Source organism: Coenobita brevimanus, chromosome 103 (assembly GCF_032717465.1).
Source record: "Coenobita brevimanus isolate Jiangsu-jjx chromosome 103, ASM3271746v2, whole genome shotgun sequence".
NCBI lineage: Eukaryota > Metazoa > Arthropoda > Malacostraca > Decapoda > Coenobitidae > Coenobita > Coenobita brevimanus.
The window spans coordinates 1,563,564-1,585,457 of NC_137056.1; the positions used below are offsets into that span (position 1 = coordinate 1,563,564).

At 41.1% G+C, this 21,894-nt stretch overlaps 3 protein-coding genes and 1 non-coding gene across 4 annotated transcripts in view; 3 read left to right on the plus strand and 1 right to left on the minus strand.

The window, feature by feature from the left end:
• Positions 1-5,386, minus strand: part of BRWD3 (bromodomain and WD repeat-containing protein) — a 42,637-nt gene extending 37,251 nt beyond the window's left edge. Inside the window, exons 1-5 of the mRNA XM_080284983.1 lie at positions 5,317-5,386; positions 5,169-5,227; positions 5,063-5,092; positions 4,834-4,893; positions 793-943 (exon numbers count right to left, since the gene is read on the minus strand). Coding sequence (XP_080141109.1) covers positions 793-943; positions 4,834-4,893; positions 5,063-5,092; positions 5,169-5,227; positions 5,317-5,386 — 370 coding nt within the window. The remainder of the gene's footprint in view (positions 1-792; positions 944-4,833; positions 4,894-5,062; positions 5,093-5,168; positions 5,228-5,316) is intronic.
• Positions 5,387-6,287: 901 nt separating this feature from the next.
• Positions 6,288-11,902, plus strand: Dhdds (Dehydrodolichyl diphosphate synthase subunit). Its single transcript, XM_080284812.1, has 3 exons — positions 6,288-6,335; positions 8,688-8,861; positions 10,782-11,902. The coding sequence occupies exon 3, from the start codon at positions 10,789-10,791 to the stop codon at positions 11,764-11,766; it is 978 nt and encodes a 325-aa protein (XP_080140938.1). The 5' UTR covers positions 6,288-6,335; positions 8,688-8,861; positions 10,782-10,788; the 3' UTR covers positions 11,767-11,902.
• A 5,491-nt stretch (positions 11,903-17,393) lies between these two features.
• Positions 17,394-21,723, plus strand: lmgA (anaphase promoting complex subunit lemming A). Its single transcript, XM_080284837.1, has 2 exons — positions 17,394-17,481; positions 21,457-21,723. Exon 2 carries the CDS (start codon positions 21,469-21,471, stop codon positions 21,721-21,723), a length of 255 nt encoding a protein of 84 aa, XP_080140963.1. The 5' UTR covers positions 17,394-17,481; positions 21,457-21,468.
• LOC145415853 (5S ribosomal RNA) lies at positions 18,774-18,892 on the plus strand. Its single transcript, XR_013900159.1, has one exon. It is a non-coding gene; the product is annotated as a 5S ribosomal RNA (ribosomal RNA).
• Positions 21,724-21,894: the final 171 nt, after the last annotated feature.

A 21,894-nucleotide genomic window follows, 5' to 3' on the forward strand; every position in this document is an offset into this window, starting at 1 on the left:
TCGGGTTGATAGGTGTAAGAACTGAGTCTTAGATGCATTAAAGACAACCATATTATTTTTACCCCAGTCAGCGATACGAGCCAAGTCAGACATTAGGTGTGCCATAGCCTCATCCCTTGTTTCTTGAAGCAACTGTTGAGATGGGCGTTGCGGGAACCGAATGGAAAGGTGAAGGGTGGAGTCATCAGCGTATGAGTGGATAGGGTTAGATGTACAGCTTAGAAGATCATTGATGAATAAAAGGAAGAGAGTTGGTGATAGGACAGAGCCCTGAGGAACACCACTGTTGATAGATCTAGGAGAAGAACGATGGCCGTCTACAACAGCGGCTATAGAACGACCAGAAAGGAAGCTAGCGATGAAGGCACAGATAGAAGGATAGAAACCGTAGGAGGGCAGTTTGGAAATTAAAGATTTATGCCAGACTCGATCGAAAGCCTTTGAGATGTCAAGTGCAATGGCAAAGCTTTCGCCAAAGTCCCGAAAGGAGGATGACCAGGAGTCTGAAAGGTAGGTGAGAAGATCGCCAGTGGAGCGTCCCTGACGGAACCCATACTGACGATCGGAAAGAAGGTTGTGATAGGAAAGATGCCTTAAAATTTTTCTATTAAGAATTGACTCGAAAACTTTTGAAATACAGGACGTTAAAGCAATTGGACTCCCTCCCTCTCCCCAGAATGGAGGATGGAGGACTGCAGGAGAGGGCAACTCTGGCTTGCAGTCCACTGGGATCATGTTTCCTATGAACAAGGAACTACAACTACACTCAAATAAAACCTTATGGGGACTGACCCTGTTCGGTACGCAGAAGGGACTGTGATCCAGCGCCAAGGAGTGTGTTGGCAGCTGGGTGGGGCAGTGGGATGAGGTGGTTGATGGCTGGCCCCAGTCTGGCCACCATGCGGGCCAAGTGGTCTCTGTGCAGGTGGCCATGTTCTGCATCCTGTTGGGAAGCAAAGTTGATCTATGAGTAAATGTATTTGATCCTTCACTATCATGTCTGTGCAGTGTAGATGTGTCCTAGTTCGTAGTGCAATGCAGTGTATCTCTGTGAAGTAGTTGTGTATCACAGTTTATCACGGTAAGGTATTAGTAAAGTTAGCGTATTAGTGTAACTGCACTGTGTTGTGCAGTGCAGTGTAGGATATCAGTTCTTAGTAAATTTCCTCGAGTCCTTGAATAAAATATTTTATTACTTCACTGATTTGTTTGTGGCCACTCCTTACAGGACTGAGGCATCTGGAAATAGATAGATAGTATTCAATAATGTACTGCATATGAATGGTGTTAAGTGAGAGGTTACAACTTGTGCTGTCGAGACAAGAGTGAGGTTGGTAACGAATGGTGAAGCATGGAGTACTGTATCTTACTACTGATGTATGCAGATAATGATGTGTTGCTACCCAATAGTGAACAGGAGTTTTGCAATGCTTTGTGGATGTCTGTGAGTGTTGTGTTTGAAAAGAAAACGTACATAAGAGTAAAGTGACATGTTCTGAGAGAAGGAAACTGTGTGATGCTGTTGGGATATTGAACTGGTGAGAGTTTAAGTACAGTACCACGAAACTGTAACAGAAAAAGAGAGGGAAATGTGCAAAGAAAATGGAAAGTAGATTGGCAGGGGAAGGATGGTGGATGGTGCCATGAGGGTCTTGGAAAATGCAGACTCTAAAGGATTGAGTACAGTGCAATAAGTGTTTCTGGTGTCTGCATCATAATCACCCAAACTGATGAATATGAACACTGTATCTACAGTATTATGATGACAAAAGTATTTTAGTATAAATCTGCCAGTCAGGTACAAACAGAATATCTATGTGTAAGGGATGTAGGGAAGAAAGCAGCAGGGATAAAGTGGAAGAAAAGGCAAGAGAGGAGAGGGAATGGTAGAGTAAAAACTGCAATTTTTCTATGTTCCTTTCTATACCTGGAGGGAGTCCAAGTCCCAGTGAAAATGATGTATTTTTACAATAAACTATCAGTCACAATATAAAAGTCTAGTGCAACAGTAACATGAAGAGTCAAGTGAAGGTTATAGTAACATGAGAAAATAGTAATATGAACTCTACTGCAGCTAAAAGTATAGTAACATGAGAAAATAGTAATATGAACTCTACTGCAGCTAAAAGTAACAACATGAGTCTAGTGTTACAGTAAAATTGAGTACAGCATACCAGTAACAATGTGAGTCTAGTGTAACAGTAACATTAGTCCAGCATACCAGTAAAATGAGTCTAGTGTAACAGTAACATGAGTCCAGCATACCAGTAACAACATGAGTCTAGTGTAACAGTAACATGAGTCCAGCATACCAGTAACAACATGAGTCTAGTGTAACAGTAACATGAGTCCAGCTTACCAGTAACAAGATAAGTCTCGTGGAGCAAAACAAAGGGTGTTTACAGTAATAACAAAGTGAGTCTGGTGCTGTACCTGTACATTACTCACACCACAAACCTTGTTTAAAAGACATATGCATATCAAGTAGCAGTAATCAAGTTAGAAAACCCCAAGAGACAGAGGGCAACTGCTTGGCCACTTGGGGTAAGCAAATACGGTAACCTTGACCTCTCACCTTATTCCAACCTGACCTACTGTGTTCAAAAGCTGTCATCTTACTATGATACGGTTCTAAATCCTTTTCACCATGACTTGGATGATTTTTTTTTTTTTTGTCAGTTACCTACTTCAATAACAAAGACTATAAGACAGTTCTACATATTTCCATAGCACTTCTTCATGACTAGTATTATATTTTCTAGAGGTAATCTGTTCTTAAAAGCCAGCATTCAGGTTGAAAAGACAGCAATTTAAGGCCAAGCTAAGAGAAAGGATCTAAATGTTTCCACATCCTAGAGCTCACAAAGACATTGTAGCTATTGATGCATGAGTCCTAGACCCATCAGATGTGACCCCAGTGGACTTCAGAGAAGGGGACACTTCAACCAGGCACTCCCTGAGACCTTTCAGAGGTTATGTAGATTTGTTTTAACAGCGAGGTGTGTGTGTGTGTGTGTGTGTGTGTTTATGGAGTGGGGGAGCTACATTATAGTGTGGAAATTGCAATTCAGCAGTGAATTGTAGAGTTTTGCCTGCCTGATACCCATCACAAATTAATATACAGTACATGTCACTTATCTCCAAAAGATGCACCAAATGAAACAAATTATCACCATGGAACATCAGATAACTGTCATCAATACAATGTTGATACTAAAGGCACTTCATGCTATATCAATAAAACAATATCAGCTCTGGTTCCATTAAAAAAAAAAAAAAAAAAAGACTACACAACCAGTAAATTAATCCACCCAACCTTGCTTTTCCACTACACTGCCTGATAAAAAAAAAAAAAAAAAAAAAAAAAAGCACAACCACCCTCCTTTCACTCAAATACCGGATATGCCAAGTAAATCTATACTCGCTCGGTGATTCTTGCTTATTCATCCTACTTCCATCAGCTTTAAATCGACTGCATTTATGGAGAGAAATGTTTGATATTCTGCCTTTTGTCAATTTCTTCCTGTTACCACTTCCTACCACGTCTATGCAAATATACCTTATAGGAGAATTCAATGTAAATATTAGGTATTGTTAATATTTTGCTTTTCATAGCACTGGTGCAATAGTAAAGCTCCCTGAGGTAACTTCCCATTGTGGCTGGCTTAGTTTACTGATACGTTAAAAATAAAAAAATAAAAAAAAATGGTCGTTTCATGTATAACTTTTATGGGATCTCGCATTCACAGAACTCTGAATAGAACGGCTACGATTCCAAATATTATTCACTGGTACGCTTTGCATACCGCCATACAGCAAGACGCTATTCATAGTGCATGGGTTATAAGGCCTGCCAGTAAGACATGGTGAGAGGGTCCGTGATGCTGGTGAACGCTTCCCCTCCCTGCTTCTCTTTGTGTTGCAGGCCCTTGTTGCACAATATTGATCCCTACAGCTCGCCCCGCCCCACTCCATGCTCGCCCAATGAAAATCTTGCTTGGTCACCCCCTGGCTTCACCGTACCGCGTTCTGGTTGGTAGAGCTGGCACCCTGGCTTCACCTTCCAGGGGCCACATTTACGAAAGATCCTACCTCATTCTTACGATAAGCAAGTCTCCTTGACAGTTAACTATTATCTCCGATTGTTTTGCTTCTTGTGTAGTCAATTTAAAATTCATTTTAGCTTGGCTGCGAAGTGTATGATGGCTTCATATGTGAAGAGAAAATGTATTGACAAATTCATCTTTACCACCATCTATGTTAACTATCACATGAGTTTTTAAGAATACAATAACTTAAATATTCACTCGTTTGGATGTGAAATGAATGGGAATGGTATACTGTAAGTGAAGATGCGTATATACAGGGATTCTCACTAACTTAAGCTCAGAGACTTTATAAATACAACCCTACACTCCCATTGGCTGAGGCGGCACACTGGCAGGCACCCAATCCAGCTGCCAGTGCGTATTTTTCCTTGGCAAATTTTTTCGGGTGGATGAGTCTGCTTTTTCTGGGGGGAAGTGAGGGTTCCGAGTTCAGAAAGATCGACGGAATTGACGGGGATGTGTAAAAGTTGGTAATTGTGAGGCAAAAGTTGGATGTTGTTATATGGTGAGAGTGTCGGCAGCAGCGGCAGCCTCCCGCCAGCAGGGCCGAGGAACGCCGCTAATAAAAGGCTGCCTCACCTAGCACGTCCAGGCCTCACCTTCACCTACGCCGCCATCTAATGCAACCCATGCACCAATAATTATCGTTACTAATTATGAAATGACTAATTATGCAGCAATAAACTAATATTGGAAAGGGGGTTACTGAATTATTTCTACTCACCAAATCCTCGAATGTCTTCTTTTGTTCATTTCCCAACCAGTCATATCTACTCGGTAATAACTGCAAAAAATAACAATGATTAGAAAATTGCCTACTGATGGTTGTGGTGGGGGGTGGGGGTTAGGGAGCCCAGCCCCCGCCCCCTGCACCCCCCACTACCGGCATCTCAGTATGTACACAAAACCACGTGTTCCATCAGCTGACAGATACCACAACATCACAGGCTTACCTGGTTAGCCTCTATTTCAGCCTTCAGCACCTGAAACAACACAAAATTCTGTCAGATCCAGCCACTTCTGGGACGTATATTTCACATCAACAGGAAAAACACTTACCTTATAGGCCTTCTTGCAAGGACCAGCCGATAAATACTTGGCGATCAAATAGTACAGCTCTGCAACAGAGAAAGATCACTTAGTTGAACCGCGAAATTCACCTCTCTTTCAAATATCATTTCACACGTTTATTTCCCGAATAACTCACCAATTTCCAGACTTCTGTATTGCTTATTCACTGTACTATCACACCGTGACGTTGATGGTATCACATCCATAGCAGAATGTACGTAAAAATCCGTAAAACTGAAGGTCACTCTGTTATTCTTGAAAGCTGCATTTTCGTGTTGTGTGGAGCGTTGGTGAGACCACCACACGGACACCCTAACGTCACCCTCCGCGCTGCGAACTAGTTCCCGGCGTACTACTTACTCAACACGGCTTCCCTACGTCAATGTACTTATGTACAGTTCCTTGCATGATCATTGATTGCTTGTATTAAATCTATGTCTCGACTGTGTAGGCATTTGGACTGAGCTAAGTCTTACAATGGTTTTAAGATATTGCTCTGAAATTGTTTGCATTCTTTTATTTTAGCGATTGAATAATGTTGCCGATTGATTGTTTCACATTTTTATTTTTTTATATATAGTTGCTGTTTTACTAGTAAATAAACTTACATTAAAAAATAGACCAGGACAGAGTCACGTAGTTATTTTTATAACTAACTCAGGCCATGCCAAAATTTAAATGACTGCTTCTCTTGTCAGTACTTAGATGTAGCGAGTTTTGCTAGCAATGCCAAAATGTACTACTATCACTTAAACAGGTGGATATTTGCACGTATGACGTATGATATATATGAACATTTCTGTATGCTAGCATCAGAAAACTTGACCGGCATTTATAAAATGATGCTAATTTTCAGCACTGGTGAAGTGAATAGCAAGAAAACGACAACTGCTATTCACACCATGGAAAAGTATGCCAATAATTTTTTCCTTTGTAAATTCATGGAAGTTTTTGGCTCCAAATGCATTTAATTGAAAGATGGAAAATTTTAGGGTAGTTATATACAGTGTGTATGTTAATTTGGGTATAGATAAGATTGTCCCCCAGTGGTGCGAATTACGTTTGCCAGCTGTTGTTGACGTGTGACGAAAGTAAAAAGCGAGCAGTAGGACTTGGACGTGTCATCATTATTTATCAGGTGACTTCACTGACTGGGTAGGTTATACAGTGGGATGTTCGATGGGAAGTTATATCGGTGATAGTATGGACAGAGGTGCATTTAAATTGATGTCAGTTTTTAAGCACATTGTATAAAATTATTGTAGATGGTTTTCTACTAAAGGGTTTGACTCCCTTCTTTACTGTAGGACCGGTACGGTAGTGTAGAAATTATGGATGGAATTGTTGGCAATAAATTCTTACTTTAGGGACACCACCAAAGGCAGCTTTTCAAGTACTGTGCGGAAAGTTGCAGTTTTCTTATTTTTCTCATTTGTGGATTATGACTTGCGTCCAGTTATCAGTATTTTTTTACTTGCACTGTTTATTATAATTAATGGCAAAGTTCTTGAACTGCAGATTCTCTCCGACTAGACTTAATAGACTTTACTTCACCAAGGCATATTCTGATCAAAGCCAGGCATAATAATTAAATTGATACATTGACACTTAAGTAATTTTGGAGAGCTGCTTCATCAAAGCAACATTTTCTTCATAACATATGAGAATAAATAATATACTTCCTGGCAAACTTGAGTCCTGTGGATAAAACGGTTTATTTTATTTTTTTTATGTATTTAATTTGATTTTAAAAGCCATTTCTTCATTTAGATTTCATTCATTCACTTTAATCTAGTTATCTTATACTGTACTAACAGTTCTTATGTAGAATACTAGTGTATCATCAAGGAAGGGGGAAGGTAATAACACTATAGTTGACTTTAAGGGTAAGTAGTGTCTCACCTTAATTAATATTGTCTACATAATTTACAAAGGCTCATACCTACAGTACATTACTGTCAATATTCCTAAGGCAATACAGGATGGTCTCTGGCCAGCCACAGTACACTAACATACTTCCGTGCAGATTTCCATGATGATTAATGAACATACTGTACAAGAACACAGCATCTCCCCAAACTCCTCATTGACTGATCTTTGCTCTCCTGGTTGTTCATCCTTACATACCCTGCACTGCAGAATGGTTATTTTCCACCTTAGAGCTACTGCCTGCCACACAGTTCTTTGGGATGGGTGGCCCTACACCAGAAATATATCCCCATTGGATCCATGTTATAATTGTCTCGCTGTGCAGTAAATTGGTGTGCAGTGGGTTGTCACTTGACATAACCCCATCATGTAGTGCAGCCCAACTATCTGTTTATTTGTTTTATTTAAGCCAGGGCAAGTAGTTCATAGAGGATGAAGTATCATCTGAGGGCAGAGACATATTGCTTCATCAGATAAAAACTGAGGAAACATAGGGTGCCCACTTACACAATGGAAACACAAATCCACACTGTAAACTACACCGCATAAATGGATTGACAGTTATTTAAATCTTTGTATGGGCAGACTCATTCTCTTGCAAGGTATAGTAAATAATTATAATTTTCAGTTAGCCTTGTGGTGCAGGTAAATAGTGTAGGTGCTGAAACTGTGTGTATAGCAAGTATCCTTGGTTTGGAAACAGAGGAACCAAAGAAAAAGATCTAGTTAACAACTTGATGCACAGCACAGTGATCTGCACCCATAATTAATGTTTATAATTCAAACTGGATGTGGATGCTGGTGGAGGAGTGAATGTAATGATGCATTCATTTCCACACACCATCAGGCATAGTGTGAAAGCTTGATGACTCACCAGCCTTATCAGACAGTGTCCGATATTCTTCATTCATTAGCATGGACCTTCATTTTAACCACACAGTACAGAAGCACTTACATAAACATCATGATGTTATGATCATGAGAGACTGTGGGGTCCATAAGTGAAAAACATGTGTATCTGTCTATGTCTGTCATCGTGAATTTGGGAGAGGATGGCCACAAACTTGTCACCCTGTCCTCCATCATCAGTCTGCCATCCCTCCAACTTGCACCTCCTGCATTTAGGCTATATACTGCACCTTTCAACTTCATTCCTTTGGCCTTGTTCCCCCCCCTCCCTCTCTGTCATATTTATAGTCAGTCTCTCATTCTCCATTCCTTCCACATGACCAAACCATCTCAGGGTTGTTCTAATACTTTCCAGCCTCCACATCAACACCACAGCACCCCTTAACTGTTTTGAATGGGGACTATTGTTCATTCACTTTAACATGGCAGAGATTTTTGTCCTTTTGCAGCCTGTTTCCTGTAGCTCAGTGGTAGAATAAGACAACATTTTTGTCCTTCATTTTTTCCAGAGCTTTTTTAACTTAAGTAGCATGTAATTTTGATGTAAATCTTTTGGTATAACTCAGCATTGAAGATAGAGAGATGGCAATTTTGCACCTTTTTAAAGTGAACAGATTATACCTACAAAATGTAATAGTACAGCATTGTGATTATTCAAATTATTTACAGAAAGGTGTGTAGGAGGACAGGTGGCATTGGCAGTTGTGTCTATGCATGTGTGTGTGTGTGTTGTATGGTGGTGGACAGTGTGGGAACCAGTCTGCCCTGCTTTCATACGCGACCCATGACGACCAAAGGGGGAGCAGTAGTTGAATCATTTGTACAGGAGAAAGTACTATTCTAGTAAGTCATGATTATCTGGGAAAAATTTTTAGAATTACACTCAAGTAAGGGACAGTCTAGTAGCACTTTCTCTTCTGTAAACATCTGTCACTTACAGAGAGATGGTGGAGCTTCTCCAGCTCCTATCTTTGTCTTTTACTGCTTCAGAGATGAAGTGGATTAGTGTAACCTAACCTAACCTAATTTTAACAAAGGTGCAGTAATTATGGGAGCCAGTAGCTCCATATAGTTTATGCAAAATTTCATAAATTAGATGGTGAACATATTAATTTCAGTCTCTATTAGTTGGGTGTAAATCTGAAATAATACCAGTATATGTAGTTATAGGATAATTTCACCATTTTGGATGCAGCTGTTCCAGTATACATGCATTTGGACACCATCTTCTTTTCCATATCTGGCTATAATTATGACCAGGAATATTTTGTTGCATATTTGTGGGAATGTAGCATGATGATAACTGATCATTTTGACACCAAGTTTTGTTCTAAGTTTGTTTTCTGAGGAGTGGGTGAGCTTTTATAAGATTGCATTCATATGACTGTAAATTGGAGCAGCCGCACCTGAAATGTCAAGTTTGTTGTAGTTAACCACTGTTGTATCCTTAGGGGAAAAAATCCTTGATGAAAGTAGCAGTGTTTGCCAGCCTTTTTTTGCTATGAAGTCACCAGTACATAAAAGAAATACTGTCCGTTCCATTGCTACAAACAGAGTTGATTTGACAGTTTCCCCCAGTTTACAGCAGCAGATGTATGCAAAAAATTATGATATTTTATAATGTATCCAGTAGGGTAAACTAGCCATTTTGGATGCAGCAGCCCCATTATGCACACAATCAGATGCACTCTTTATTTTTTTACATTGGCATAATTATTACCAGGAATTATTTGTTGCACAGTTGTTTTAACATAGCATGATGAGAACTAATGATTTTGACACCAAATTCATTGTTCTAATTATACTAGTTTTAGGGGAGTGATTTTTTCTTTGTTTTGTTTTGTAAGATTGCATCTGAATACATTTATACTGGAGCAGCTGTGTCCAAAATGGCGGATTACCCTAACGTGTGACAAGGACTGACTTATTGGCACCCTTCATAGTGATGGACTTTATAATCACCACCAAGACTGATCTCATGGTCATTTGATAGGGTTGATATTTCTCAGTTATTGCTGCATGTTATATTGCATCACAGCATAGATGCATATACTGTACTGTACACTTTTTTTTCTGCAGTTCATTCAATTGTAATATGAGAGGTCCCATTTTAAATTGTTCATGATCATTATTTATTATAAATGAGGAATTTGAAATACAGTAAACTCTCAATTATCCATCATCGCAATATCCGGCCCAATGCAATATCTGGCACTGCTGGCTCGACTCTGTTAAAGCAGTATCCAAGGAAACTATGTAATATCCAGTGCCGAAACGGGACGTAACTGGCGGTTCTTTGCAATATCCAGCGTCAAGGCATTTCATCCGACTTGCAAGTGGTAGCCAACCAGCACTGTAATTCTGCATTAGTGTACAGTATCATTACTGTATTGTATTTATACTTAGTTTTCATCTTTTACCCATGGGAAAGTTTTTAGGATAGAGGGTTGAGACGGATAGTAACACAATACCCGGCCCAATGCTGAATGTTGAGCTGATAGGGGATACTATGCAATATCCAGTGTTTCACTTTATTAGATGTAGGGTTTGGCTGAATTATGTAGGATAATTGAGAGTTCACTAACTTAATAATGTTTTTTCACTTAAGGTAGTATTTTGCTCTTGCACATGCTATGTTAAATAACAGCTGACTACTGCACACAGTACTAGTATGTGGTTGTTATCTTTATTTTGTCATTACAGCAGAATATTGCTTGTACCTTGTATTATGAAGTAATTTGATGGTGCTGATAATGTGTGCAGGTACGCAATGACTTGGCTGGTTGAGAAGAAGAGAACATGGGCGGAGTGGGTGGTGTTGCGTACGCTGCAGGTTGGCCCAGTGCCAACCCACCTGGCAATCATCATGGATGGTAACCGCCGCTATGCCCGTCGTCAACACCAGGACACTCTCACCGGCCACACACAGGGCTTCCATAAGCTGGCTGAGATGTTGAGCTGGTGCCGGGACCTGGGCATCACACACGTCACTGCTTATGCCTTCAGCATTGCAAATTTCAAACGATCTAAACAGGAAGTGGATGGATTGATGGAACTGGCCACTGAGAAGTTTGAAGAGCTTCTAAAGGAACAAGAGAAGATGGATAAACATGGAGTGCGTGTGAGGGTGGTTGGTGACCTGAGTCTCCTGCCTGCTCGGACAAAGCAGTTGGCTGCTCAGGTCACACTGGCCACTCGTAACAACACACGCTGCTGCCTAACCCTGGCGCTGGCCTACTCCTCCCGTCAGGAGATGACTGCTGCCATGGAGGCTATGGTGGAAGGGGTGGGGCAGGGCCATCTCCTGCCCTCAGATATCTCAGAGGAATTGCTGGAGGAGTGTCTGTATACCAGCAGTGTGAAGGATCCAGAGCTGGTCCTTCGGACATCGGGGGAAGTGCGGCTTTCAGACTTTCTGCTTTGGCAGAGTGGGTTCTCATGCCTGTATTTTACCGAGGCATTGTGGCCAGATATGACAATCTGGCACCTGTTTGGGGCCATATTTTATTATCAACGTCACCATCACACGCTGGTGGCGGCTCGACAGGAGTGTCTGACCCAGCGGCAGAATGCAGTGGAAGAGCGAGATGTTGATTGCTGCCGAGCACAGCATGGGGATAATGTGACACAGGACCACATCACAGAGTACACAGCTGCAAGAACAGCACGCATTGCAGCATTCATTGACAACCTCACTCACCGTAGACTGACCTTTTTGCAAGAGTTAGCATGTAGTGGTGATGAGTGAGGTGTGTATTTATCTTTGTGTTGTACAGTACCATATATCACAACCTTCAGCGAGATAGTACATATATTATTTTAATGTGAAGAAGTACTGTATAATGATTTTTATATTAACATTGCCTCTTCATTCAAACAAGTGACTGTTCAATATTGTATGTATTTTTTCATTAAAAATTAAACAAAAATTATTAAGAGTTTGAAAGCTACATTAACTGGAGTAGGATGTGATGGGCTTACCTGCCAGCACTTACTATGCAAGAAGCCTTGAACCTTCCGTGACTTAAGATGGGTGAGGGGAGATTGTATCTTAGGCTGTTGGGCTTCCTTTCATCATCATCATCATCTTCAGAGATACCTTGCTTTGTCATGGGAACATCTTGAAAGGGGATCGTGATGACAAAACTACTCGCAGGTTGCTTTACCTTCACATACTGTTTGCACTTTCACAGATACACCTCCTCAGTTAGATTGTGAACCTTGTCTTATTTCTCCCCACTTCATGTGAAAATTGGGGTTCAGGATAGAATGCTATGTTACACTTGGTCTAGAAACTGTACAGCACCAGGTCTCTCATTTATTGACCTAAAGAAGAATCTCTAAAAGGGGATGTATCAAAGTAATTAGTGAGCATTTCAGTATTAATTTGTAAAGTTGTCACTTGCACTAGATACATGTTTTGACTTCTTGTATACAGTAAAACCCCTTTAAGGTGGGCAAGAAATGTGAGCAGATATTTCCAAAGTGAGTAGACAGCCTGTAGCAAGGCACCAAGCATGGGCCCAAAATCTAACCACTTTGTTTAATTGCATTTTCTGTTTTTGCTCATTAAATAAAATACTGTGTAAGCTTTTCAGTACTGAAAGATGAATTTATATATGGGTGATCTGCTAAATTCTGGTGTCATAATATATTTGGTATGTGACACAGCCTGCTCAGATGGATATCCTTCCCTTCAATTAGTCCACCTTAACCCCTAAAAGACAGGTGTCCGCATATGCTGTCTGAGGGTACTAGGGTAAAAAAGACAGGTGTCCACATATGCGGTCATGCCCCTTGCCCCCCCCACACCCTCCCCACTTTGATTTTAAATGAGTTAGGATCCATGTGCAGTTGTGTGATCAGAAAGAGCATGCTAACATTCCAGGAATGTAAAAGGAGTGGTAACAGAGAGGAATACTTTATTGCCAAGCTTAGGGCTAGAAAGGAGGTATGCAGGGCAAAATGTGAGTCTCAGAGATTTTTACTGGATACCCAAAATAGAACTGAAAGAGAGAATACGGTATTTAATGCAGCCAGTCGGATGAAGAGGGAAAAGCGGGGATACTGTACCATACTGTAGGTGAGCAGTGTGTAAAAAGTGATGAGGGGAAAGGTAGTGGTGAACAGTGAGGATATTAAAGATGCCTGGAAAGAGCATTATAACCAGCTGCTGAATGAAGAGTTTGACTGGAAAGGGGATGGTTTTGAGTCTTCAGATCCAGTGTTTGGTCCATCACCTTTGATTGATGCTGCTTCTGTGAGCAGGGCAATAGGTAGGATGCAGTTGGGGAAGGCGTCAGGTATGTCAGGGTTAGCTGCTGAAATGTTGAAGGCCCCTGGAGCTGTAGGAGTGTGTTTAGTTACTGATTTGATAAATTTGATTATAATTTAATTATAAATTTGATTATAAATGAGTGTTCTCCCAGATGACTGGCTGAAGAATGTGATTGTAAATGTGTATAAGGGGAAGGGTGATGCCCTGGACAGAAAATTATAGAGGCATACAACTTTTGGACCAGATAATGAAGGTAATGGAGAGAATCCTAGAAAGTACGATAAAGGAAATGAAAATTTATGAGATGCAGGTTGGGTTGATGCCAAGCAAAGAGGCCATTGATGCGGTACTCATTGTCCAACAGCTTCTAGAAAATTATATATGGAAGAAAAGTGAGCTGTGCTTTGTTTTTGTTGATTTGGAGAAGGCCTTTGACAGAGTCCCTAGGGAGGTGGTGAAGTTGACTGTGAGAAAGGTTGGGATCAGGGAGTTGCTGATTAAAGTGGTTATAGGTACGTATGTGGGTGCTCGCACACAGGTTAAAGTGAATGGAGGTTTGAGTGACAAGTTTTCCATGAATGTTGATGTGCGTGGTCAGTCTTGGACCCCTTATTGTTTGTCTTGGTGCTTGAAGGTCTTTCACATGACTTCAGGAATGGACTTCCATGGGAGACAGTGTATGCTGATAATTTGATTTTGACCGCAGAGAATAATATTGAAAAGGAAAGGATGGCTAGTCAGGAGGTAAAAAAAGATCTTATTTTGAATGTACAGTATTTTGCTTCTAACACTCACATGGGAATGAAACCTGGATGCTGAATTCTAAGCTACAGATTGGAGGAATGAGTTTCTTTACAATAAGTGCAGGCATAAGCATGAAGAACGAGTTGAATGATGTTAAAAATTATGAGAACTTTGTAATGGATGAGTGAGCTATAGGACTGAATCATGGCATTGGTGAAGAGAACAGATACTGCACCACACACTGAAATGTTATGAGGATGTTTAATGAATGCACTGAAATGCCAAAGAAACTCAGCACAAATGAGATTGAGATACTGCTGGAAAACAGCCATGTATGGAATGAAGGGGAAAAAAAAATAGACATTATATATGGAAAAAAGAAGGATGAGAAATTATGAAAAAGAGAAGTCCCAGAACTGGCTCTATTGTGGCCATCCCTTGTCAGGTTTCCCTTATTTGAATACACTGAATATATTATGGTGTCTGTGTCTGCAGACCATGAAATTCAACATATTTGGCCATTTCCCCATCCTTTGGGTAGTATCCCACTTGAATCACAGCAAAACACCCTACCTTGGTGCATCACTTCTCTCTAAGATCACAGGTACACTTATTGGAGCACCACCCCTTGAGGTAGCACACACAATTTGGCTTTCCTGTCATGTAATCTACTTGTAGTCTTATTTTTCCAGTATGCTGGCCGAAGCTTAGTTGGGAGGGGAGGAATATTCAAGAAAAAAAAAAAAAAACTAACATGTACTACAAATTTGTTGTTTGTTGTTAAAACTTTGTCTTTATTGATGGCCCAGCAAGATGACAGAAAAGATTACAGCCCATGTAACGGGGACCTCTTCTTTCTCCAGTAAAAAATCTACTCGAGCGTCCAGTATCTTTGGAACCCTAGGGCTTCCTCACAATGAGTAATCATTGAATGCCACAGTATTCCCTGCCACTTCCTCAGTTGTGAAGCCTTTGGGAAATCATTCTGGGACCCACATGGCTGCTATGTCTAGTACATTCTCTTTCATTGTCAGTATATTTTCAACTAATGTGACTTTGCCACATTTCCATAAAGGATATCTACAACTACTTTGTCACATTTCCTGAAATGGTATCTACTTCCTCCTTGCCACATTTCTGTAAAGGTCACCCTAAAGATTTTTTTTTTTTTTTTAATTACTACACCTGTGGATGATTTTAAACTGAATTGATTGCCTAGGTAAAATCATTGTTCATTTTGTCAGAATACTGTATATATTATAATGCAAAGTAATTAACAGTGCTACCTTTTTTTTTTTTTTTTTGTTTCTGACTTCCCAGTGACTGGATACAAAATGTAAAACAAACAACACAGTCTCTATGGCATCTAAGAGGAGGTTGTTTGAGGGACTTACTGAAAAAGTGTCTCCTTGCACAGGGATTAGGGTCCTCTTTCATTTTATTAGCAATACAAAATAGTATACTGTAAGCTTCATCAAGGGTAGGTCTACTGAGGTCATACAGCCTGTTTTGTCAGCAGTTTTCGCCAGTTTTGCTTGAAAAATGATAACTGACAGTGATATACTGTATAAGCATTTAGAAACAATGAAAAAGTTGAACTGATAACTAAAATCATAATCATGCTGAAGCATGGGGGAGAGATATTAGTAAAATGGATATGGAAGATGTGCAGATTGGCCTGGGAGGAAGGTAGAGTCCCAGAGGTTTGAAGTCGGGTACTGTATATTATTCCCCTGTACAAAGGAAAAAGGGAAAAAGAAGTGTGTGGTAATCATAGGGGCATTTGTCTTCTTAGTGTAATAGGGAAAGTATATGGTAGGATACTTATTGACAGAGTTAGGGGAAATAACAGAGGAATTAGTTGGAGAACAGGGAGGTTTTAGGAAGGGAAGAGGTTGTGTAGAACAGATATTCAGTCTTAGGTGTTTAGTGGAAAAGTTTCTAAAGAAGGGAAAGAAGTTGTATGTGGCCTTCATGGATCTGGAGAAAGTATATAACAAGATGGATATACAAAGAATGTGGAAAATATTAAGAATACATGGAGTAAATGAGAAGTTGTTGACTGCCATGAAGAGTATGTACGAGGGTGCTAAGGCTGCAGTGTGTGTGGATGGTGAACTGAGTGAATTTTTCTATTTGAATGTTGGATTGAAACAGGGATGTGTCATGTCTCCATGGTTGTTCAATCTGTTTATGTTTGGGGTTATAGAAGAGGTACAAGGTAGGGCAGTGGTTGTTGGAGCAGCCCTAATAAAAGAGGGCAGTATTTGGAAACTCCTTGTACTGTTGTTTGCAGATGATAGGCCTACTGTATTGCTAAATGAAGACAAAGGGGAACTGCAATGATTGGTGAATGAGTCTGGGAGTGTGTAAGAAATGGAATCTAAAGGTGAACTGTGAATGTAGGGAAGAGTAAGGGTATGGTCCTCAAGAGAAATGAAATCACTGGATATACAATGAGGTTGGATGATGAAGTGGAAAATGTGAGTGCATTCAAGTACTTGGGTAGTGTGATGAGTAAGGATGGAAGTTTGGAGGATGAAGTGCTTGAAAGGGTACAGCAAGGAAGAAAGGTTGCTTTTTTTTTTTTTTTTTTTTTTTTTTTAAAGCAGTGGTAAGAAACAAGGAAGTGAGCATGGAAATAAAAAAGTCTGCATGACTATTGTGATACCAACTCTCATAGTGAAGCTTGGACCTTGTTGGAAGGACACAAGAGTGAGAGCAGTGGAAATGACTTATTTTAGGGAAGCATGTGGAGTTACAAACAGACTGACAAATGAGGAAGTGAAGGAGCGTTGTAGTGTGGATGTGGATGTGATAGAAAGCCTTAGGAGAAATACACTGAGATGGACTGACAATGTGGAGAGGATGGAGAGCGTGTATGTGAGTAAGGTAGAGTGGTGTAGAGGGAGGTGGAGGCCAAGGATGAGATGGAGGTATGGAGTGGAGAGGAACTGTATATGAGAGAAGGGGGTGTGAGAGCAGAGCAGTGAAATGGCGGTGGACAGGCCGACATAGAGGCGATTTGTCAGTGCAAGAGATGGATAATCTTTGTGAAACTAAGCGCTGACTTTTAAGGAAAAATTGTGATTCTAGAGGTATTTATAAAAAGAAAAAAAATTATAAAAGCCCAGTCTATAAAGATGTTCTAGTAAGCATATAAATTATTTGAGAAAAATTGTAATAAAATGCTGTACTGTAATGGTATGCTGTAAATCAGAAGGCAGTTCCCAGAACTACGACTGTTCCTTCCCAAAACCATAACAAACGTTGAGAGTACAAGCCTACAAGGTGTGGACAAGATAATTATCATATAATCTGTTCATAATGAGATGCCAAAGGCTACTTAGTGAATGAGACTCCTGGCCATCTAGTATTAAGGTGAGCGGTATTGCATAGGTGCTTCGAGGGCACCACTGAAGGTTGGCTGGAAGTTTGAAGGTGAGGCTGTTTTAGAGCTGTTAAAATATTAAGATAGGCTCTACCGGTATGTAAATATTGGTAACATGAAAAGAGTAGGATAGCTTTATGAGGATGTAATTATTTGATTTATTCTATACAAATGGGCGTGACCTTTGCATATTTTCTGTTAAAATGAGTTTCACAGGTTACTTGTTATTCCTGGTGGGGGGGGGGCGGTAGCACAGTGGTAGCGCGCTGGACTTGTGATCGGGGGATTGCAAGTTCGAGCCTCGCCCGGGCTGCCGTGCCGGGAGGGGTAGCTCTCTCCTGTAACCCTAGCGGGGCTATATAGTCCAATACAGGGCTTAGCTCGGGGGAACTCCATTTCTCCCATTTTTGTTATTCCTGGTGGGGGCACGGTGGCTCAGTGGTAGAGCATCGGAGTCGTGATTGGGGGATTGCGAGTTCGAGCCTCGCCCGGGACTGCCATGCCGGAAGTGTTAGCGCGCTCCTGTAACCTAGCAGGGCTATATGGCCATAGTCGCCTAGCTCGGGGATTGAATCCCATATTATTCCTGGATCACCATAGCTACTGTTTTTTTTTTTTTTTTTTTTTAAAGCTATAATTGAGGATTTAGGATGTATAAGTATTCCACCAACGTCCGCCAGTAGCCGGCCATATTTAACATTCCTAATGCGCATTTTTTAATTTGGAAGCTGTTGGTTGTATACAATTGAGTTTAGGTTGGATTGGGTTTGATTTGGTTAGGTTAGGTTTGGTTATATCATTAAGTTTCTCATTGTTTTGACACGGGTGACACTGACACATCCATTCAGAGCACAACGTGGCCAGCTGGAGAGATTGTCAGTATACATTACCACAGGCAACCTGGCTGCTTTCTTAAATACCCCAAAATAGGCATATTTTGTCTTTTTCCAATCACTTATTGCAGTCACAATGGAATAGCTAACTATCTGTGTTTTTTATGTACCGTACCAAAATTACTTACCGTACCTTGACATCGTAAGTTTGGTATAGGTGGAATCGCCACTCCTATTGTGGTACAGTTACCCTCCCATCATTCTGCCCTCCCCCCACTCCTGCTTAATGTGCTGCCTGTCTCAGCTGCCTGGCCTGCTCTTGTCCACTCTTGCTGTGTCTTGCCCTGAGTGCATCTCAGCACCACACCTCCCACCACCTTACCTTCATGCATCGCCACATGCTGCACCACCACCACCACCACCACCATTCCAAAATGCCTAAGCAACAGCCTAGTAGGAAAATGTCTTTTTTTTAGACAAATAATTTTCATTTGTCATCAGTATGTTGCCATAACGGCCATACCACGTTGAGTACACCGCTTCCCGTTCGATCAGCGAAGTTAAGCAACGTTGGGTCTGGTTAGTACTTGGATGGGTGACCGCCGGGGAACACCAGATGCTGTTGGCATCCCTACGTCAAGTGGGGTTGGTGGAGGATTAGTGCCCCTCCCTGTAAAACAACTAACTCTAAGCCCTTGGCCACCCTGTCTGGGATACATGGCGTCTGGCAATGAATGAATGATGAATGTTGCCATAACATGTTTGTATGTGATGCTTGGTGTCCCATTTTTTAGCAGTACAGTAGTATTGTTTATGAGGATTATAACATTACGGTACCTATGGTGTTTTTGTGTCAGTTTTTGTCGATTGAATAAGGTACAGTATATGAGAGTTTGGGTTTGGGCCTGGAACACACCTCTGGCTTTTCTTCAGTACTGTATATATATTATGAGGAAAATTGCTTTGATATCTGGCTCTTCGAACACGCCCACCAGTACACAACACCGCTGGATATCAGGGTATGCCTGTACTGTATAACCAAACGAATCCCAACCACTTAACTTATACCTGAGGTGGGCATTCTTTGATTGCACATAGTGGTGGACCTTTTCTGTATTCTGTATTGGTCCCAATTACCTCGTAGCAAGCAAACCTATGCCATGAATGTCTATCTGTCTATCTATTGCCTGACACCATAATCCCGTTAAGGGTGGCCATTTGACTTTGAGTTATTTGTTTTACGGGGAGGGGCACTAACCCTCCACCATCCCACTCGCTGACACGTAGGGAGCACATATGGTTTGGTTATATGGTTACCACCTAGCGTTGTAAATGGTTTCTTGGCGTCCATTTACTTGATGTAGTACTGCCTACTTCTTCCTTAGCCTTTGTCATTCTTTTTCTGTGCCTGCCCTCCTCTCCTCCTATTTCTCCCATCTTTCCTGTCACTTCTTACTGCTTTTCTTTCCTTTACAGGTGGCTTTACATTGAATGACAAGCCAAATGGTTTCCTGTAAGCCAAGAAACTATTTACAATGCTGGGTGGTAACCATATAACCAAACCATACATGCACCATACATGTCAACACGTGCGTTGGTGGAGGGTTAGTGCCCCTCCCCATAAAACAAATAACTCAAAGTCAAATGGCCACCCCTTACGGGATTATGGTATCTGGCAATAGATAGATAGATAGACATTCATGGCATAGGTTTGCTTTCTAGGAGGTAACTGGGACCAACCCAGTATACAGGAAAGGTCCACCACTTTGAACCTTCATTTTTATAATAGTTTAGCTTTTAGGTTTGGTTCATGTTATTCTCATTGATGCTTTGTATTTTGATGTTATGATTAGGCCCAAAGGATATTTAGCCTAAGAATAAGACCAAAAAATGCTAAGGTTAAGCATACACAAAACTCCACAGGAGTCAGTTCTGACTATTTGTGTCTGCCATTTTTTTTTTTTTTTCTCTCCAAATCCATTACGTGTTACCCCATACGAAGCATAGGGGCCTGGGACTTGGGACTAGGCTATTTAGCTCAGATATTTAAAGCAAGGAACTGTCTCCCTCTGTCTGTGTTTCCTGCTTCCTATGATCTCCAGTCTTTCAAACGCAGTGTGTCCAGGCATCTCGAAATGATTGAATCTTGAATTTGGCTCTCTCTTGTATTTTGTTTTTCTCTTGGAAGGAACAATAATTGCGGGCTCGCGGCCTTTGGTTCCTACTTCTTCGCATAAAAAAAAAAAAAAGTTGCTTGCTATTGAGTGGTGTGTGAACAGTACAAATTATATAACTGTTTCTTGTATATCACTGCTATGGGTGACATCCAGGTGGAGGACCTTAACTCACTAGACTGCCTGGCATTTATTTGGTAAATTGGTTACCAACCGAGCATAGTAAATGGTTTCATGGGCTACCTGAAATCAATTAGTTTGTCACTCAATGTAAAGTCAGTTGAAGGTAGCACTGCAGTGAGTGAGTGGATGGTGGATGTCCCCCATTTCCCACAAGTCAGTCCTGTCATCCCCCCCAAATATATCAGTCTGTATGCGGTAGATCCAGATAAAGTACCAACCCACACCACCCTCATTCTTAGCCTATACATCCACACCCTGTCACTGGTCCCTCTATCCACCCCGTTCTCCCCTGTCATCGCACTTGCTTATGCTTTCTTAGTCAGTCTTTCATTTTCCACGTGACAAACCCATCTCAGAGTACTTTGAACATTCTCCAGGATATCCTTATCATCACAGTGCTCCTTAACTTCTGTCTTTGTCTGTCTGTCTGTCTCTCTCACTCCATGTAACTCTGCACTCTCCTTACTTCTGTCTTTGTCTGTCTGTCTCTCTCTCTCTCCATGTAACTGCACTCTGTCACCGTGAAATTTTCTCCTATGCACCATACAATTGACTAATTTCTCTACCAAACTTTTCAGCTTCCATTCAACATTATCCAACAGTTCTGATAATTTGACAGTTGTGATTTTATCTTGAACATACAGTGTTATATTTTTTCTTGTAAGCCAGCTACAGTTTTAATCATGGGCCATACTTTGTACCAGTGTAATTATTACTGTATAGGCAGGACTGTCAGTGTAGCATATGCAGAAGAAAACTGGTAGGGAAGAGGTGCCAGGAAATCTCATTAACTGATGACATCAGATGCCTGTTCTTCATGCCTTTGCTTTGACAGATACTGCACGTGATGAAGGTGCGCATCAAGTCCTGGACTGGGGTTGCCACGTGGCGTTGGGTGGCCAATGACGACAGCTGTGGGATCTGCCGCATGCCCTTTGACGGCTGCTGCTCAGACTGCCGACTGCCAGGGGATGACTGCCCACTGGTGTGGGGTTGCTGCTCTCACTGCTTCCACATCCACTGCATCATGAAGTGGCTACAGTCCCAGCAGCTCCACCAGCAGTGCCCTATGTGTCGTCAGGAGTGGAAGTTCAAAGAGTAACTGAACTGTGGTCAAGTGGAAGATGCTGTGTGAAATATACCTGAGTAGTGTTGAATGGCACAGTGATGGAGATTTTTAGTGAAAGTGAGGTGTGATGAAGGAATGTTATAGTGCAGAAGGTAGCTACTGCAAATTTGTGATAGAGGTTGTTAATAAAAGGTGATTTGCCTG